General features: G+C 39.2%; 1 protein-coding gene and 1 long non-coding RNA gene across 3 annotated transcripts in view; one reads left to right on the plus strand and one right to left on the minus strand.

Annotated features, from left to right (window-relative positions):
• idi1 (isopentenyl-diphosphate delta isomerase 1) lies at window positions 1-5,371 on the plus strand. 2 transcript variants are annotated; one of them, XM_082184391.1, is made up of 5 exons: window positions 1-369; window positions 825-997; window positions 1,447-1,539; window positions 1,999-2,129; window positions 4,684-5,371. In XM_082184391.1, the coding sequence occupies exons 1-5, from the start codon at window positions 248-250 to the stop codon at window positions 4,999-5,001; spliced, it is 837 nt and encodes a 278-aa protein (XP_082040517.1). In that variant the 5' UTR covers window positions 1-247; the 3' UTR covers window positions 5,002-5,371. The 2 variants fall into 2 exon arrangements, with proteins under 2 accessions (XP_082040517.1, XP_082040518.1); XM_082184392.1 differs by having other exon boundaries at window positions 12-127.
• Window positions 5,111-20,560, minus strand: part of LOC309509619 — a 404,791-nt gene continuing 389,341 nt past the window's right edge. The window contains exon 2 of the long non-coding RNA XR_014209941.1: window positions 5,111-6,150. This is a non-coding gene — a long non-coding RNA (uncharacterized lncRNA). The remainder of the gene's footprint in view (window positions 6,151-20,560) is intronic.

Consider the following 20,560-nt stretch of genomic DNA (forward strand, 5'->3'; position numbering starts at 1 on the left):
GGATTCATCACCAGTGTCAGTGTGATCGTCAGAGTTGAGCAGTGATCGGTTCCTTTAGCATTGTTTGTGTGTTTTATGTGTGATCCGCGCGTTATGAAGACCATTCGAGCCTCATCACTTCAGCAGTGTGAGTGTGTGAAGCGTTGCATTACTGTAGAGTCGTAGAGCAGATGTATATATGTTGTGTGGTGTGATGGCGTGTTTGTAGTGTGCTGGACTGTGATTGGTCAGTGCCGTGTGCGCGCTCATGGTGCGGTGGTTGTGGGCGGCGCGCAGATCAGCTGCGCTGCTCGCGCGACACAATAATAAACCCGCTTCAGGAGCAGAAACCCTTCATTCACCAGCTCATCATCATCATCATCACCACAGGTGAGTGCAGACTACACGAACACTAGCATATCATTATACTATGCGTTTATGAGCTGCTGATCTTACAGGGCCTAAAGAAAATGTCCTTTTAATTGCGAACTTTTAGCACACTGTTAAACAATTTATTTTATTTTTTTGTCGATTGTCTTTGTAGCAGTTATTGCAATAATTTTATTTTAAGTATCATTTGTTATTGCTGGATATGTTTACTTCCTTTAATATGTATTATTCAGTCATTATCACACCAATGTCGTTTAGCTGTTAATTATGTTAAACTTTTTAAGTGTTATGGGTTTTAGTTTTTATTTATTTAGTACTTTATTTAGGTTGCTACCTAATGTTATTATTTAGTTATTGAAAATAAAATATATGTATTAATATGTTCTATATGATGATATTACTTAACCGTAATGATTGTTGTGTGTGTGTGTGTGTGTGTGTGTGTGTGTGTGCAGTCAGGTCAGACGGCTCAGTTCACCTGTAAGGATGCCGGAGATTAACATGGATAATCTGGATGAGAAGCAGGTGCAGTTGCTGGCTGAGATGTGCATCCTGATCGACGACAATGACAGGAAGATTGGAGCTGACAGCAAGAAAAACTGCCATCTCAACTCAAACATTGATAAAGGTAATGACTGTGTGTGAGAGATACTGCGCATGCCGGTGATACCGCGGCCCCAAAAAATGTTTCTAAACTTCAAAACTATATTACTTTCTGATATATTCTGACAAGTGCTTTTGCATCATTTGTTTGTCACCTGCTTTAATATTTTGTCATCTAATGTAACTAAATGTAGGCTATACATTTTGAGCACGACTGGTGTCTGAATTGTTTTGGGGCCACTTTTTGTGTCATATATTCAAAACAAATAAAGCAAGAATTGTCTTTTAATCTGTTTTATGATTTAAGTGATTCCTTCATTAAAGGTCGGGTATAAGATGTGTATTACACATTTACACACACTATATTAGATTGTCTGTGTGGTGGATAAAATCACGTTTGGCAGGTTGTAAGAGTGATCTTATGCAAGCTGATTCCACAACTACTAACTTTTGTTTAAATATTTTTACTGACAGGATTGTTGCATCGAGCGTTCAGTGTTTTCCTGTTTAACAGTGAGGAAAAGCTTCTCCTTCAGCAGAGATCCAACGCCAAAATCACTTTTCCAGGTGCGTGTCAGTGTTATTTTAATATTATTTATATGTTATTATGGTATGATATATGTTATCTAGGTCAAAACCTAGAAGACTGAGGGGCCGTTATCTTACTATATTACTAAATGATTATATTACTAAATGATACCGTTATCGTCTCTGTGTAAACTTTAGTAATAAAAAATATATATATTTTATTTCAGCTACAACATTTCTCTTTTTCATTTAGTTTCGAATTGATGTACTAATATAACTTTTAAAAAGTTGTTAAAAACTATATAGACATATTAAAACATACAAAATTAGGCATACAAAACCAAACAACAAAATCTCTATAATTGTAACTAAAGCATGTTTTAATTAAAATGGAGAGTAAAAATAAAAACATTACAAATATGAACAAAAACGTAATACTAAGATACTAAAATACCACTGGCCTGAAATAACTTTTGTTTGCTTGATCTGCTTTCTCAGGCTGTTTCACCAACACTTGCTGTAGTCACCCGCTACACACTGCCAGTGAACTGGAGGAGCAGGACGCCATCGGGGTCCGCCGCGCCGCTCAGAGACGCCTCCAAGCTGAGCTCGGCATTCCCATGGTTCAGGTACTGAGACCCAAACACATAATGTTCAACAGCAATATTTATGAATTGTAAACTGCGGCTTGTACAGACAGGGACTAAAATTAACACTAGCCAAATGCGAGTAATAATCGCGTTGTTGAGTATATGAAACATGTGAGTTACTAGTTGGCAGATAATATTTGTATTAACTCTATCAATGAAACGTTGTGAGAACATGAACAAATGTGAATAGGGTGACCAGACGTCCCGAAAAATTCGTGACAGTTCCGAAATCTAAGCTGTTGTCCCGAATCCGGCCCTAATTGTCCCGAAAATTATACTAAAGCAAAATCTTGAGTAGTTATTGTCTGATAAAACATTAAAACCTGTCCGTGGAGGCTGAGTCGTCCTGCAGCCAGCCCTCGCCGGCTGCTCATTGGCTGCAGCATCTTTTTTGTTTCTTTTTTCGAAGTTCTACAAAGATACCGTAGGCTGGAATATAGATATGCATTGATAAGCGAGCGCAAGTTGCAGCAGCCGTGAGGACAGTGAATGTGAAGGCCGCCAGTCGTAAAGCAGTGATTGATTGGTCGCGGCACTGTGTGCAAAAAAATACTTCGGTCTGATGTCTTATGTCGGGTTACACAAAGCAAATTATCTACACAATTATTTAGTTTTCCTATTTAATGACCGACAATTTAGTTGTAATAATATTTTTGGCATAAGGCTTATTAGCGGTAGGCTCTAGCCTGAAAGGTCTGATCTACGCACTGTTACAACAGCCTTTTTTTCTTTTTCTTTTTTTTTTTACAATGACATTTGAGTTCATGATTTTAATGTTGTTGTTTTTTGTGGCAGACTAAAGACTAATGACAGACTGTTGATCTTTGAATAAAAATATGTTTGGTTCAGGTTTAAAATTCATTATCTTTTATTATAGGCTATGTAGTCTAAAGCCGCGTTTCCACCGAAATTACCCGGAACAATTTGTCCCAGGAACTTTTTTCCCAGGAACTTTTTTTGCCCCAGACCGGTTGCTTTCTGCGTTTACACCGCGGTCTAAAGTACCGGGAAGGTAAACTGCGCGCAACTGCTCCTCCCAGTCTGCGACAGACAGTAATCAGTTTTGAGCGCCACATTTATAATAAGTATAGAGGAGATTCAAACTGTGCTGCAGTTATGTATTGGTTTACTAACGAGGTAATTAACAAAACAAAATAGACGAGCACTGATACTAAAGCGTGTTCAGAAAGCTCGTATGCGTATAAAATTAGACAACGTATGTTATCAGTTATTGTGAGATGCCTGGGACGAACGCGCAAAAATGTCCTCTTCTATCCCCTGAGTCCCCTGAACCCCGTCTATCAATCATAAATAGTGACAGTCTTGTTAATAGTTTGTTACTAACCTCAAAGCGCTATTTCAATCCTGTTATAGTAAATTTGTAACATGGTTTGGAGTGCCTTGCAATAGATGACAATGTGTAAACATAATGACTTAATAATAAAAGCTGTGGCAGAAAAGAGACGAGCACTGATAAAGCGTGTTCAGTAAGCTCGTAATGCTAACGTTAGATATAAAATGTGTATGTTATCAGCTATTGCGGACATTGACCGTGAGATGGCTGGGACGAACGCGCAGAAAGTTTCCTCTTCCACAAATACCCTTAATAAAGCCTGAAACTCGTCGCCAGTCCACAGGTTTTTTTATTAAATTCCATATTTGCAGACAGACAACTCTTACTGCATGAAGCCACGACACGAACCGCAATAGACTTTTTAAAAAGGGAGGTTAAAAATAAATAAATGCTGCGTGGAGTCATCCAACCAAAATGCGGCGTGAACACAACCAATCAGCTTGTGCAGCGCACAAGTCCCACCCCTGAAAGTTCCTGAACTTTGAAAAAGTACTACCTCATGAGCAGGGACTATCGGAGGGGGAAATATTTACCCGGAACTTCATTTAGACCCTGGTTCCTGTGGTGTAAACACATCGAGTACCAGCCCAAAGTTCCTAGTTCCTGGGGAAAGTTCCTGCGGTGGAAACGCGGCTTAATATCATAGTATCATCAAGCCACGCCTAAATGATACGACTAGGCTACTAGTCGACTCGAAACTGAAAAGACGGCGTTTTATGGTGAGATCCCCCTATGGGCGGGTTGAACACATGCGGGACGAGCTCCTCCTACTGGCTGTAGTCTCTCGCCTCTGGACAGAAAAGCCTCTGATGACGATAAATGACCATTTTTGCATCATCTGAGTTTTTTTTCCAGACACACAATACAGAAATCTCTCGTCTCAAGGGGGACATGAGGGAGGGAAGCACGGTCACTCCAAAATACTACCGGGTTTCTACTGATACAAAGCTTAATGCTAATCAGTGAAGTATCCCTGTAAGACTATGAAGTGTTAAATTTCTGTTCCTGATAATTTTCATCTAAAAATTTGGTCTGACTCATAACTTCCTGTTTTTTCAAAAAAGTTTCATGGCTGGTAAAAAAAACTAATCTTTATGGCTGGTAAATTTTCTTAAGTCACTGGCCATTGGCAGGAGGGCCAAAAAGTGAGTTTTAGGCCCTGTGTTCTTGTTATCTCAGGTGCCTCCGGAAGAGATGACCTACCTGACCCGCATCCAGTACAAAGCCCAGTCAGACGGTGTCTGGGGCGAGCACGAGATCGACTACATCCTCTTCATGCAGAAAGATGTGGATCTGAATCCAGACCCCAATGAGATCCAGAGCCACTGCTACGTGTCCAAAGAGGAGCTGAAGGAGATTCTGGAGAAAGCCAAGAGGAAAGAGCTGGAGATCACGCCCTGGTTCAGTCTCATCGCTGAAACCTTCCTCTTCAAGTGGTGGGACAACCTCCATAACCTCAAACAGTTCATCGACCACGACAGGATCCACCGCATGTAAGCACACACTCAGTTACTAACGGACGCTTAAACGGTTAATAGGCCACACGTCACACTGATAAACACTGGACACTGATGAAGGGCTTGCCTTTGTTTGTAAATGTTTGCACTTTTATTTAGCATTAAAGTTCGAGATTAGAACTTTAATCCACTTACATACTGAGCATTTGCTGTCTTTCTGTCAGAGGATTTAAGGAAGGATTGCTAACAAACACTTTGTCCATTTGTGTAAAGTGCCTAGTTTCATATCAGAGACTTTGCTTTTTTGAAGAGAATGTTTTGTGTAGATAAAACTATCAGGGCTCATGAAGAGGTTTACAACTATGTAAAGTAATTTTTAGAGAAGGAAAATAAAATGTTGCTTTCTCATAGTCTCATTTATTTCAGCTCATTCATTACACCATTTTTAGAAAATAAATATGGAAAAATATGGTCTGTCTATCCGTTCATTCATCCCTTATATTTTCCTCTCATAATAACTTATAAAGCAAATATAAAATGTAAGTAATGTGATTTGCATTATTTTGGGGTTGGTACGATTTTTCAATGTTTTTTGAAAAATCTTTTATGCTCAGTATGAATATTTAATTGTCAAATACAGTAAAAACAGTACAATTTTAAAATGAATAAAACATTTACAATTTAAATTTACAGTTTTCTATTTTAATATATTTCAATTTCCATCATTATTCCAGTCTTCAGTGTCACATGATCCTTCAGAAATCATTATAATATGCTAATTTGCTGCTAAAAAAAAAAGTATCAATGTTGTAAACAGTTGAGCTGCTCACCCCAAAACTTTGATAGTGAATTTTCAGTAGTGTATTCATAAATGCATTTATTTTAAAATATGTTATACATTATACTAATATATAATTAAAGGTACACTGTAGCTTTTGGCCCTTTAGTGGTTAAAAAACAAAGCTGCATGCATTTTGCAGAAGAACATTGTTTTGGTTGTGCTTCATCTCTGTGTGACTGCGGATGAATATGATTATCCCACTGCTCATAAAACATTCACTACTAGAGATAAAACCAGTTTAGATGGAGAGGATCTCAAGCTGTCTATCTGAAGACGTTACTGTAGCTTTACCCATTAATAGACATGGTACTTCCTTGAAAATAAATTCCAGCACAGCGCAACAACAACCTCAATGAAATGAGCTTTATAGAGCTACATATGGCAATGTACCTGTTCAATAAAATACCTTACTCCTGTTGAGTAATAAAAACACCATCTCTGTCACTTTTACATTTCAAATCCCTCAGTTCTCGCCATCTCTGAAAAGCCAAGCTAATGTTGATTCTTGTTTTATTACGAGCTCTGTCTCGTTCTCTTTCTCCAGCGGACTCTCCTCTGTTCGGCGTTTGTTTTAAACTGGTGATTCTCCGGAGGTTGGAGATTTATCGGCTCCATGTCAACCTTTCTCACTCGTTGTGACAACTAACCTCTGCTACTCTCACGCCAGACACGTGCCATTTAATCATTTACTAAAAGTAAAAGCACACCTCATTAATGTCCATAAAAAACGGTGCAGGACAAGTTACTTCTCAAAGTGTATTATTAGTAGTCAAAACAAACTTAAATCAATATATCTAAGTATCAATGGTAACACTGGATTCTTCTAGCAAACAGCATAAAGTATTTTTTTATAGAGTTCATACTTGATTTTATCCAGCAGATGACAGCAAACCCCCAAAAAAGAGCCATGTAAACGTCACCACAGAAGCAAGGGAACAGACTGTACAAAACCATCATAGGGCAAGAATATTATAAGAAACAACTGGGCATTTCAGTTTCCTTTTATGGTCCTGTTTCATCTTATATTTAAGTACTTGAGTGTATAAAACGATTAATAAATATAAAAATGGTAACCATACAGCAGCTCAACAATACACAGTTCTGTTGCTCCACTTCATGTGTTCTGGATGTGTGTATTAAAGGCCATATATAGCTTTGTTTGTCATACCGAAGCTCTTCTGAGAAGGTGCCACCTGTGCTGTGGTCTGTAAGATACTCCTGAGAGCTGTCAATCATCAGAGCAGCTTATAATAACTCCACTTTACCCATAATGCATGAAACACTGACACTCTTCATAAAATATTAATCTGAATGAATCTAGAGTAGAACATTTAAACCTTAAAATAAAAAAACGAGCCTGTAAATGGCACGATTTCCTTCATTTGAACAACAATGCTTTGGTGTCGCACCATAAAAGACAATCAGATCTGCTTGGAAATATCACAGCTGCTGTAGAGGAAAGAATCCCGTCCATTATGCACACGGAGAATGTTTGTGGGGGGAAGGGTGGATGAAAGAAGAGTTCTCGAGAATGACCACCAGGGGGCCGTGAGGACTGAGAGTGGTGGAAGAACATCATACAGCGCAGCAAGCATCAGCAGCACATGCATTTCACATCGAGGTGTGATGATCAAACCAGTGTACCTGACCAGTAATAACATCCTGTTCACTGAAATGTGTTATTTTCCCTCTTCCATTTTTTGGTCTTTTTGTCGTTGTTGATTTTGTACAATGAGGTGTGAGACCACTAGTGAAAAGGCTTTTAATTTGCATTCATTTCCAAAATGAATAATTTTTCTAGGCAAAAACTGAAATTTTAACAATTTGTTGTACTTAAATTGTAACAATTTAACCTTTCAAAGTTGTGGAGAAAATGTTTAGTCTTTGCATTAATGATGGCAGCAGTCAAAACTGAATACATTAAAAGATGGATGGATTGATTTAGGTTTAGGGATGGATGGATGGATGGATGGATTGATTGATTTAGGGTTAGGGATGGATGGATGGATTTAGGGTTAGGGATGGATGGATGGATTTAGGGTTAGGGATAGATGGATGGATGGATGGATTTAGGGTTAGGGATAGATGGATGGATGGATTTAGGGTTAGGGATAGATGGATGGATGGATGGATTTAGGGTTAGGGATGCATGGATGGATTTAGGGTTAGGGATGGATGGATGGATGGATTGATTGATTTAGGGTTATGGATGGATGGATGGATGGATTTAGGGTTAGGGATGGATGGATTGATGGATTTAGGGTTAGGGATGGAATGGATGGATTGATTGATTTAGGGTTAGGGATGGATGGATGGATTTATGGATTTAGGGTTAGGAATGGATGGATGGATTTAGGGTTAGGAATGGATGGATGGATTTAGGGTTAGGGATGGATGGATTGATTGATTTAGGGTTAGGGATGGATGGATGGATGGATGGATGGATGGATGGATGGATGGATGGATGGATGGATGGATGGATGGATGGATGGATGGATGGATGGATGGATGGATGGATGGATGGATTTAGGGTTAGGGATGGATGGATGGATTTAGGGTTAGGGATTGATTGATTGATTGATTGATTGATTGATTGATTGATTGATTGATTGATTGATTGATTGATTTAGGGTTAGGGATGGATGGATGGATTTAGGGTTAGGGATGGATGGATGGATTTGGGGTTAGGGATGAATGGATGGATTTAGGGTTAGGGATGGATGGATGGATTTAGGGTTAGGGATGGATGGATTTAGGGTTAGGGATGGATGGATGGATGGATGGATTTAGGGTTAGGGATGGATGGATGGATTTGGGGTTAGGGATGAATGGATGGATTTAGGGTTAGGGATGGATGGATGGATTTAGGGTTAGGGATGGATGGATGGATGGATTTAGGGTTATGGATGGATGGATGGATGGATGGATGGATGGATGGATGGATGGATGGATGGATGGATGGATGGATGGATGGATGGATGGATGGATGGATGGATATGGATGGATGGATGGATGGATGGATGGAAGGAACAGCCTTCTGAGTTTCACAGCAAAAGAAAAGCCCATCTGAAGAGAGCTAAAGATGAAAGCAGAGAGAGCGAGTAAATGAGAAATCTAGAAAATGTGTTGATATTGGGTCTGGCTGATGCAATCCTGCAAAATACAGTAGCATTTCTTTCAAGGATTGTGTGTGTGCTGATGTATTTCAAAATCAGGCCAGCTTGCCAGTATTCTGATACGGTCAGATTTAAAGAAGCTCAGTAGAAACCCATGGGAATTATTGTCCATTTATGTTCTTAAAGGGACCCATCACCCAAAAAAAGAAAATTCTGTGATCATTTACTCACACTCATGCCAGTCCAGTTTTTTTTCTTTTGCAGAATGTTTTGAATGTATGTGAGTGTGTTTGAGTGGGAGGTTCAGGTTTTATCGTTTAATTTGAAATCTCATCACTTACCAATTGCAATCCTTATTTAAGAAACCAACAAGATTTGAATCTAATCAAACAAACATTTCCATTAGTGTGTGATTATTATGCACTGGAGCACTACTAAACTCAGCAATCAGAGTAAACGACTGTACGGTGAGCCGTAACAGTGTATAACAAGCACTCTGCGTGTCTCAGGAGTCACACACATTACACGCTTGCTGAGTATTCCTCACCTACACTGATTACATAAAGTTCTTGCCATAATACACCATTTATTTTAAACCTTGCAAACCATATGCAGCTGATTTCGATATGTGTTTGATGCTAGTTAATCGCATTAATCATGTATACAATATTTATTAGCATCTATCTTTACAATCAGGTCTTCGCACACCTGCTCTCATTAGAAGCTGCCTGTCTGTTTCAGAAGTTAATTGCTTTTCCCGCCATGATGAGCAGATTAAATTAATATCTGACCCAGGCGATCAATCAGCATGTCCTAATAATCTTGTTTCTTTCCGTCTCTATTTCATCACAAACAACTCTCTCATTATACCATGGCAATATCAGCCCAGCTCTATGTGTCAGAAAAAGGTTGAAGATCACTGAGAATTGTTTCAGCTCTCCTGAGAGATATTTTGAGTATAAAATGAACGAAACATGCCGTTTTAGATTGAATATTTAAAATGTGGCTGAAAAGTCCATGCATTCATTAGTTTTGTGGAAATAAATCCTGTTTTTGTGGAGTTGTATGACAACAAACGGCTGGTAGAGACTACACCACATTCCTCCCGGGTTAGTGACATCACCAACCCTAGAATTTACATACACCCTGCCTCCTGAACACTATTTATAGATTATCAAGACAGAATATGCTAATAAATGACTAGAAGATAACTACACATCAGCTACATAAATTCATCAACTAACCATTCAGAAATGTCCTGTTGCTTCTACATGTTGTCACTTCTCCTTTAGTCTCTCCATCATTTTCTGAATCCGGTTTGAACATAAAAGGCTAAAAGTTTTAGAAATTTTCAGTGCATGTCTGTGTGAGTGCAAGCTCTTGTAGCTCCGCCCACTGTGCCGGGAGCAGCAGCTCATTTGCATTTAAAGGAACAGACACAAAACAGTGTGTTTTTGCTCACCCTCAAAATTTAACAATTTTAACATGCTATATAAAAATATCTGTGGGGTATTTTGAGCTAAAACTTCACATACACCCTCTGGGGACATCAGAGACTTATTTTACATCTTGTGAAAAGGGCATTATACCTCGCCTTTAAACTCAGGCTTTGTATTTCTATAGTTCTCCCAAAAAAACGTAAAAGAGTCCCTAAAAAACTTGTCACACAGCAAAGAAATGTTAAAATGCCAGTAAGCACTTCTAGGTTTAATAGAGTTTAAAATAAAACTTAATTGCACCATACCATGATCTGAGAAACGTATAAGAATAATTGAACAGCTACTAAAAATATTAAGATTATGTTTAAACCCACAAAATCTATCCAATCTGGCAAAAGATATTACATTATCTCTTGAATGAGCCCATGTATATTGCTTTTCATTTTCATTCTGCCTCCAGATATCACATAATTCATTGAGGTTCAGTGTGGTTTCTGTCCAATATATGTTCAGTACAATTAAAATCACCACCCAAAAATACATACTCTACAGAAGAACAAATTTGCACAGTAGAACTCAAGATAAAAGCAAACACATTATTTTCAAAACAAGCTCTTGCTAAAAGTCTGTCTTTGACAATTTCATCAAAATCATGATATGGGACTAAAACTTTTTGCAAACAAAACGGCAACTCCTGCACTTGATGAAGTAAGATGGCTCGGTACAGATATACCCTCAAACTCCCTCGCCCAATCAGAAAAAAAATTTCCATCACTGTGTGTTTCTGGCAGCAAGATAATGTCAAGGTTCTTCTGTTTAATTACTTCATTCAACAAGTCTCTTTTTCTACTGTCTCTGGCACCATTCACATTCAAGTTAGCCAGGAGTACTGCACTCATGGCAAAAATAAACAGAAATAAAAACAGCCCTCCAACACACACAACAGATCATTGGAAATCGTATCTCTTAGTTTTTTTAAACATCGTTATTCAACTCTTTACAATCCTTATTACAGTTCCTCACAATCTTCTTCAAACGATAGACTTCTTTATTAGTAAAACAGCCCTCTGTCATTAAACATCTCGTTTTTTCAACAAACTGCTTGATATCAGGGAAATAGTCTTGAACACACACACCTCTCTTATTTTCAGTTGCTTTCAGAAACAGCTTTATATCCTCATCATCGAAGCTTCGACCAGAAAAACCACACTGGAGTCAGACATTTCTCTGTCACTTTCTGTCTCCTGTTGGAAGCCTGAGATTTATCACACTTTTTTCCTTTTCTGGGGTACCTTGAACACATTTTGTTCTATTTCTGTATCAACACAATCCACCTCACAGACACTCCGCAACAATGGCAAAGCAATATTCTCTGTAACACCACATAGATGTTTCTTGTTTTCCAGGTTCCCAGAAAACTGTATATTCACTGAATTCCTTTTGCTGTCATTAATGTGTGTCGTACCTGAGAGCTCTCGATACGTCGAGGTTGAACCAGCCTAAGCGAAGCCAGTAGCGTCTGGTCCCTTAATATGTGTGAATAATCACTTGTTCAAATTCATCGACTCGAAAATTTAGAGACAATTTTAGAGACTCCGGGGCAGGCTCATTCCCCGTGACCGACTCAAGTTCACCAGTTCGGCCTCGATTGCGTCGCTCAACCCGGGAACGGCATTGACAATGCTTTCTCCGATAACTTCATTCTCTTTAAATTTATCAGAACAATTTCAAATTAAATCTCCTACTTTTCTACAACCGAAACATTTTGTTTTTTCGGTTGTAAAAAAAATCACATATTCAAATTCACAGACTCGAAAGAGACGATTTAACTCGACATCATCTTGAACTATCATGTGTGCGAAACGCCTAAAAGAAACATTGTGTTTCAAAACCGGGGATTTACTGCTAATCAGAATCTTTTTAATTGGGTATAGCCTATTCGTTTTCCATAATGAGACAACGCCTGAGTTGATATGTTATCACTTATAAAAGGGGGAACACTGGATAACTCTCTTTGATGGTAATGAGAGTAACAAACTCATCACCAATAACAATTCCATGCTCAACTAATTCATTTGCCTTTTTAATAGGCTACTGTTGAGGAAAATCACCATGACATTATTCATTCTAGAGGCAGATCAAATATACAACTTCTCCGACAGCCATGCGACATTGCTCAACACTATTCGCAGACGCCACTTTAATCGCATGGTGTCGCGTGAGTGAACCCAAACCCGGCAAACCTGGGGCCGTCATGCTTCCCTGTTAAAGACATCCCAACAATAATCAACAATAATCACTCCTTTCACTCAGTACCAACAACCACTCTGGAAGTGAGAGAGAGAGATTAAGCATATGTGAATTACCTGAGTCTATAGCCCCTTTCACACAGAGATTCCGGAAAATACACGGATAAAGTGACCCGGGATTTGACCCGGGTTCGTTTGATTTTGGTCATTCACACTGCCAGTGATTTTCCGGAATCAGAGAGTGCGTTCACACACAACCCGTAAAAATGCCGTAAAGACACGTGACATCGATGTGACTTGTAATCTCAGCAGCGTCTTAAGTTTGCTTATGAGCTGTGATCTCTCTCTCGAGAAACCACGCCTGTGCATTTGTTTCTCTGATTCGATCATAAACTTGCGCATTACCGTTTCACAGCTGGAGAACGAGCCCGGCTTCAGCGTCATCACTACGACACGGCATTGTTACGGCTTTTGTTCACACAGCGCGCGTTCCGGGACTGAACACGGCAATGTTACTAGGTCCCGACCCGGCATCGATCCCGGCTTAAATCCCGGGTCGAGTTTGCGTTCACACAGAAGGCGCTCTGGCAATTTGCCGGCAATTTGCCGGGTTCAAAGCGCTGTGTGAAAGGGGCTTGTGTGTCTCTCAACAGTGTTCTTCTCTACTAATAGCAAAGCTGTAAGTTTATAGTAAGTAAGCTGTAAGTGCGGCGTTATTACCTCGGTAGAGAGAAATGTCATGTAGCTTTTAAGTTGTTATATTTTACTGATAAAATCATCAAAGCAGTGCTTGACAACACTTTTCTGTGTGTGTGTGTCCGTACTGTTTGTGTGTGCGTTTGAGTGGGAGAGAGACCGGGAGAAAGAGAGTATGTGCTTTCCATACATCTTAAAACGTAATTTTGTGGCAAAAAACATGGAAATAATTTGTCGTTTTTATCCTTTTGTTTGCTGTTGTCGGCTGTAAAGACCTTTGAAATAACTGGATTTGGCGAAGTGATATGGAGCTGTAATGCGGTCAAGTCCTACCTGGACCTACTTTAGCCATGCGTTTCCCTGAACATAATTGGACACCTTAGAACGTTTGTCAACCAATCAGATTCAAGCATTCAACAGCCCGACAGTATAAACAATTTTAATGCCTCTCATCAGTTCACTTTGCATCGGGTGTTTATTTTATTTTATTTTTATTTACCCAATGGCTCAATAATCCTTAAAACCACTGATGAACATCGACTTAATATGTTATGACTAGTCTGTGAGTTTTTCTTCTTTGGCCTTCAGCTCTCTATCCATTCATCTTTAAACAAGAGTAAGAGTAGATGGAAAATGGGACTCAGGGGTGGCCAACTGTGTGTGCTGTACATGTGTGACATATTTGCTTTGACACTTCCATCAGCGCGCGCTGCTAGGTCTGACCTGCCTAGGAAATGTCTCGTAGCATTACTGTTTTCCACACACACACACTAGCTCTAGGCTTCAAGGCTCTGCACAGAAGAAAAAGGTCAAGATAGTATCAGGAACACAAATGCATTGTGCTACATGGTACATGGATATAAACAAGTATGTGTATACCTACACAGGGTAAGCTTGGATATATTACTTGCATAAATGTGGTTGTAGACACACACTCAGGCACAATATCCAGCTATGTAGGTCAGCTCCTCTTTATTTTATTGTGAAGCTTTTATAAGATGACTCACTCACGCAAACAAACACAGATGCGTTCATATTGACGCAAAAGGCGGGGGTCTCATCTGAGTATCAAAAGTGGCACATTTCTAATTCTGAAACAGAGACTATTCCCCCTCTACAAGAGTAGACCAAACATGCATGACGTAAAAACCTTGGTTTTCACAAATAGGGCATTAACATGCATTTTGTGAGATGGTTTCATAAAGGTGATATTTTGAGAAACCCAAGAAGAATTTTCTTTTATCAAACCCATGGTGGTTATACTCCTTAACCACCAACAAAGTACTGAACTAAAGTCCAATCTGCACCTTTCCGCCTAAGAAAGTGCCATTTTAGGTTGGAAATAAAAGCTTTGCACTGCATCCTTAAGCTTCGTTAAATGTCAGAAGTCAGATTACTTGATTGCTCCAACCATTGAAATGTTCTATTACATGTAGTTCAGACAAAGTTGTATAAATACTGTAGGTGTTCGATTTCAACAAATAAGATTCCTGGTACTGTGTGCAGGGAAGATCCACAGGTGAAACAGGAAACGCATCAGCTTTACAATGGGGTTTCACAAATTTGCACTTACATATAAGCAGATATAGAATAAAATATGCGTATTTGCGGAGTTGTCCGATGGGAGGGCGGCGAGCTCAGAATTTGGCCTGAACCCAGAGCCCATGATGTCTTTGATGTTCCCACCTCTGTCTGTTCCGTGTCCGCAAAGTGGGTCGTTTGGAAGAAATCTGCCTGTCATGTATTGGCCACAAGGGATATTTATTAATCCCCTGCCTGCACTGTCCAGTCCTTCAGCTCTGTCTTCACTGCCTCTCATCAGTCCTTTGTTTCCCCCAATGCTGTCTGCTCGGTGCATTGTGATCCCGTCCTGGATTTAGAGTCGTTTGCTCCGCCTGGAACATTGAAGCCCATCACTCCACCTCAACCTGTCAACCAGTCGGCTCCACCTGGGACCGCCGTCCCTACGGCTCCACCGGGCTTCCTCATCCCTCCAGCTCCACCATGCTCTTACAGGCCTTTCTCTGTGATTCGACTGATACCTTTCGCTCTGTCGGGCTCCACCTTACCTCCGGCTCCACCTTAGTCCTTGGGACAACGGCACCGTGGCTTAGCCGCTTGTCCCTGCGTCGAGGTCGGTCGTCTCCCTGGTTCTGCCAATATTTTGTTTTGAGTTTGTGAACTGCTGCAATAAATAAAATAAAAAATCATTATTGCAAATGCTGCTGACAATTGTGCCCTATTTTCTTAGTGTGCACAATTTAATACATTAGTTATTGTGCTTGGTGTGGATTTATTGTCCTTGATCCTGGATTGTTTTGGGGAATCTGTTTCATATGGATCTCAAGTCAGTGAAAATGCAGGCAAATTGAGAGAGAGGTTCACAGATGGAAAACAGGCAACAAAGAAAACCGCCACAGAAAGAGGGCAGAGCCGGACAGATTTTCATGATGACAGAGAAAAATGGCTCTGGCTGTATGATTCCCTCCCACAAACCATCCTGACTGGCATATAGCCTATCTTTCCTAACTGCAAGTGACAGGGTGTGAAGGCCTGACTATACATCCACACGTTTTATCATTAGTCAAGTGCACGCAATAATTCACGTCAGTAAAAGCAGGAACAGAAATCTTTGATTTCTCGTAACTTGGTTTGTGCTACGGGCATAAAAATATTATACAACCTGACACTCAAATCATTTGGCCTTTTGATGAGAAGTGTGCTCTTACCTTCTAAAGCTATCACCATTTTTCACTTGATGATATGACATAAGCATAAATTCAACATGTAATGTAAAAGCATACAATATACACTCTATACAATCTTTACCGTAATGCTGAAAAAATTGTTTGTGTTTCTTTAATTTAGCTAGGAAATCACGGCGTGATATATTGTTCTTCAGTTGATCATACATCTTCATCTGATACGAATTCACCGGTCAGAGATCACCAAACCTGAACTATGAAATGCAGCGAAATTCACATGAGCTTGTGTTTCCGGTCTCCCGCATTCACATGCGTATGTAAGTGGAACGAAACCTAGACTTAAGGATGGACTTTTTTGACTTAGTAACCATCTAACAACCACCTATAACACTTCAACAACCACATTTCAAGACCTTAGCACTGTGGCCGTCCATGTTTAGTTTTACATGAGCAAGCACCATTCACATTGTCTTCAATCTTTTTTAAATCTCTCCATCTATACATCATGTTCTGTGTACTACTGATTTCTGCTGAACACGGGATCTCTTTTACCAAGAAGAGGAGAGGAAAGAGAGAGATAGAGAGGTAAAAGTAGAGACCTGAAAGAGTGGCAGAAAGCCCAAGAGATGCAGGGAAAGAGAGCAGAAAGTAGCAGAAAAGTAGTGCTTATCTGTTATCAGCCTATCCCAGACAGCAGAGCAGCTGAAAATCTTCCTTCACCCGCACATCCCACTGTAATTACCAATGACAGACTGAGACACCCACACACCAACACACACACACACACACACACACACACACACACACACACACACACACACACACACACACACACACACACAGCCAGAGCAAGAAACAGCACCACACATCCCTTCCCCCTTTAGCCTCAGTGTCTGTTTAAAAGAACCACCTTAAACACACCACTCCTACACACTTGGTTCATTTTAGGGGTCAGAGTGGTTTACAACCATAATAGCTTATATGTCAACGCTCCAGTATGAAGTGCAACCATGTTGGTAGTTAGAAAACCATGGTCCAATCTATTTATATGGAGATGACAGAATTAGGAGCACTTAAGTCAGCATGAAACGGAAGTTGCGATAATTTTATCTTCCCTATTGTGACGTACACCTTATTCTTAAACAAGATAAAAATGTAGGGTGGGACTTGATTGTGAACATGGGAAATTGATTAGATGGTTGGATGGTTGTGGTTTGCTATTGGTGGATCTCATGTGAGTGACAGGTTGCCCCGCCCTCACGCCAGTGAACACATCATCGGAGAAGAGATGTCGTTGCAAGGAGGGGAATTTATTTTGATAAAAAATTACGAGGAACATGAATTTATGACATAAAGATGTACATGGATAAATCATGAATTATAAATACAACAATATTCCATATAAAGAAAAATGTGTTGAAAGAAATCCTTTGTGGTTCAGTATGAAAGCAATACAGTTTTACTGCAACATCATGTTTGCAACCAAAGCCAACTATGATGATTCAGTATATAGCAAAGAGCCTCTTTCTTGCTGGCCAGCTTATCAGACTTGATGACTGCTATCACAGTGAATACTGAGCACTGAAAGCTGAATTCACACAGGCTGATGGACAGCATCTGATGTAGAAGAGTATGCATGTGCACTTATGTATGTAATAACCCCTCTCAGGTTTCCTCATAGGATAGTAATCATTTATTTTATGAGTTCTATATATTCTATGTATTCATATATTTGCACACTTGCATGTTTTAATGGAAGGCACGGGTCATTAGCTGAATGAGTTTGATTTTTAGAGCATCAGTGAAACTATTATGAGGTTTTTTTTTTTTTTTACAGATTACTGGCACATTTGATGGAATATGATAGACTTTTGGGGGTTTGTTCTCGTTAGAGCATGATAAATTAATGACTTCATTTACCTCCACTTCCTAAAATGACTGCTAATCTGTTGCCATGGCAACCTGATGTTACCGTAAAGGATGCACAGTGAGGCGCAGTCTTCCCACATGTGATTTCGGATGATGATACAGATAAAACTGTGAATAGTAGTTAATTCTGAACCCCAGGTTAATCTGCCATGACATTGTTAGTAAGATTCACTGCTATTCATAAGCCGTGAACCCATGAAGTGTCTTTTTAAAGCTCTTCCTGAACGTGATATAACTGTGTTTGACTCTTGCTCAGAGACAGTGATCTCCAAAAGAAGGCTCAGGGATGAATGTTGCTAATGCTGTCGACGAGAATCCTGAGGTGAACCATCTGCTCCTCGGTTTTCATTCCACACAGCACTGCATGCAAAGCAAAGACTGGCGCTTTAAAGGTGTAGTGCACCCAAATATGAAAATGATGTCATTATATTTACTCACTTTCATGTCTTTTGAAGAATATTAATGCAGATCTTTTCCATATAATGATACACATTTTCTAATTATCTTCAGTCAATCATCAATGATGCCGTTTTAAAAGCTGTGTGAAGATTCAGCAATGATAAAAAAATAAACATCATAAAGGTCTGGAACAACATGACATTGACTAACTGACAAAATTTGCATTCTATTAAATATGTGGAGATTATTATAATATAATAATGGAAATTGAAGCAATATCCAAATACAACAGTTTTAGATATAAATGCTTAATAAATACTGTTTAAAAAAAGTCCATATTTTATATAGTGGGATCCAAAAGTCTGAAACGTGTGATAATGCTTCAATCTATCTATCTATCTATCAGTTCACACACACGTAAATGTATATTCACACTGAGGTCTGATGGGAAGGTATAAATAGTCTCACCCCTGTGGTTAACATCTTCATTTCACATCTCGGGTATCTTCTGTATAACGGCCTGGCAGCTCTGTATGACAAAACACACCTACAGAAATAGAATATTTTGGCACTCAGCCCTCAGAAAACACCCCTCTTATATCATAAACCTGTCAGATGATAATTAAGACTGAAGACGTGATACATGGTGTGTATTCCAAAATAATAATTCATCCACGAGTCCTGAGTGCAGGGTGTTTTCCCTGTGGTTCACAGTGCAATTTGTTATGTGTAAAAAAAAAAACTGTAGTCACAGTGAATGTGCCGAGGTGAGCATGAATGATCGTAGGGTATATGTGTGTTCATTAATTATGTTAATTAGGTATTAAAGTGCCTCTATGTATGCTTTTTCGGATATTACCTTTCATGCAGTGTGTAAACAGCTGTTTTTGAATGTAAAAGATCTGCAAAATTTCAAAGATCAAAATGCACGATAAATGGAGTTATTGTCTCCCAAAAGAAAGAAGCGAATCTGCCAATGTTACAAATTTGCATAATGCCAGCCTGTGGTCTTCATTGGCTGCCTGTTGACGAATTCTTGTCTCCCATCCTTCTGTTGTGTTCTCATCCAGAACACTGGCCTCAGACGCGGAGTTCTGCAACAATCAGAGGATGCGTTAGATTTAAGATTCATCAGATAACAAATGGAGGAAGAGGAAGATTTCAGTCTTTGGCAATTAATAGTACTAAAACTAAATGCACACTACAAGACTGAAAATTGTTGCATTGAACAGAATTAAACACTCACATGTAGGTGCGCACACTTCACAACTGATCACCATCTAGATGTGTCAATTAACAAGACTATCTTAACGATTGTAGCCATTAAAAATACATTCTCACATAAACTTGCACATAACGTGACAGAATTGCCACATTGTTTTATATGTCAAGATTTCTAGAAAACATGTCAAACAAATTGCAGATTTAGCACTGAATTGCACAGAACAGGAAAAAGAAAAGCAAAAAATATATGGTGATGGCCTTGAGTCTTGCTGTGTGCTTAAAGGGATACTTCACCCATAAATGAAAATTCTGTCATTTAATTACTCACCCTCGTGTCCTTCAGAACCCAAGACAAAGACTTTCGTTCATCTTCAGCACCCAAATCTTTTTGATGAAATCTGAAAGCTTTTTGTTCCTCCATAGACAGCTACGCAACTACCACTTTGACGCTTCAAAAAGTTCATAAAGAGATCGTAGGTATCTACAAACTAAGGTATCTACAAACTAAGGTAAGGGAAGGTCAACTTTATTATCCCCAAGGGACAATTTGTTTCACAGCCAGCAGTAAACCATACAATCAACAAAACACATAACACCAACACATAACACACACAAAAAAAGATTTCCATAAATAGATTACCTAGAACAATTTTAAAAACCAATAGCAGCTCCTACAAAATTTTTAAATCTATTTGTCCGACAAAATGTGAATAAAAGCATAAGTTCAATCTGTTCATCATTTAAAGCAATTTCTCAATTTATATGGATTAGTTTTACAATCTCTTTATGCCCTTGCGTGTCATTTGTGTAGCTGTCTGTGGAGGCAAAGAAAGCTCTCAGACTGAATCGTCATTTGTGTTCTGAAGATGAACAAAAGTCTTACAGGATTGGAACGACATGAGGGTGAGTAATTAATGAAAGAAATTTCGTTTTTGGGTGAACTATACCTTTAATGAATCACTATGCAAGCAAAATGCTAATCTTCAATGGAGATCCAGACA

This window comes from Leuciscus leuciscus (assembly GCF_965113295.1).
Source record: "Leuciscus leuciscus genome assembly, chromosome: 11".
Classification (NCBI taxonomy): domain Eukaryota; kingdom Metazoa; phylum Chordata; class Actinopteri; order Cypriniformes; family Leuciscidae; genus Leuciscus; species Leuciscus leuciscus.

Coding starts and splice junctions, on each gene's coding strand:
- idi1 (XM_082184391.1), top strand. CDS start 248: ATGGTGCGGTGGTTGTGGGCGGCGCGCAGATCAGCTGCGCTGCTCGCG. Junction 370..824: donor CATCATCATCATCACCACAG/GTGAGTGCAGAC, acceptor GTGTGTGTGCAG/TCAGGTCAGACGGCTCAGTT. Junction 998..1,446: donor CAACTCAAACATTGATAAAG/GTAATGACTGTG, acceptor TTTTACTGACAG/GATTGTTGCATCGAGCGTTC.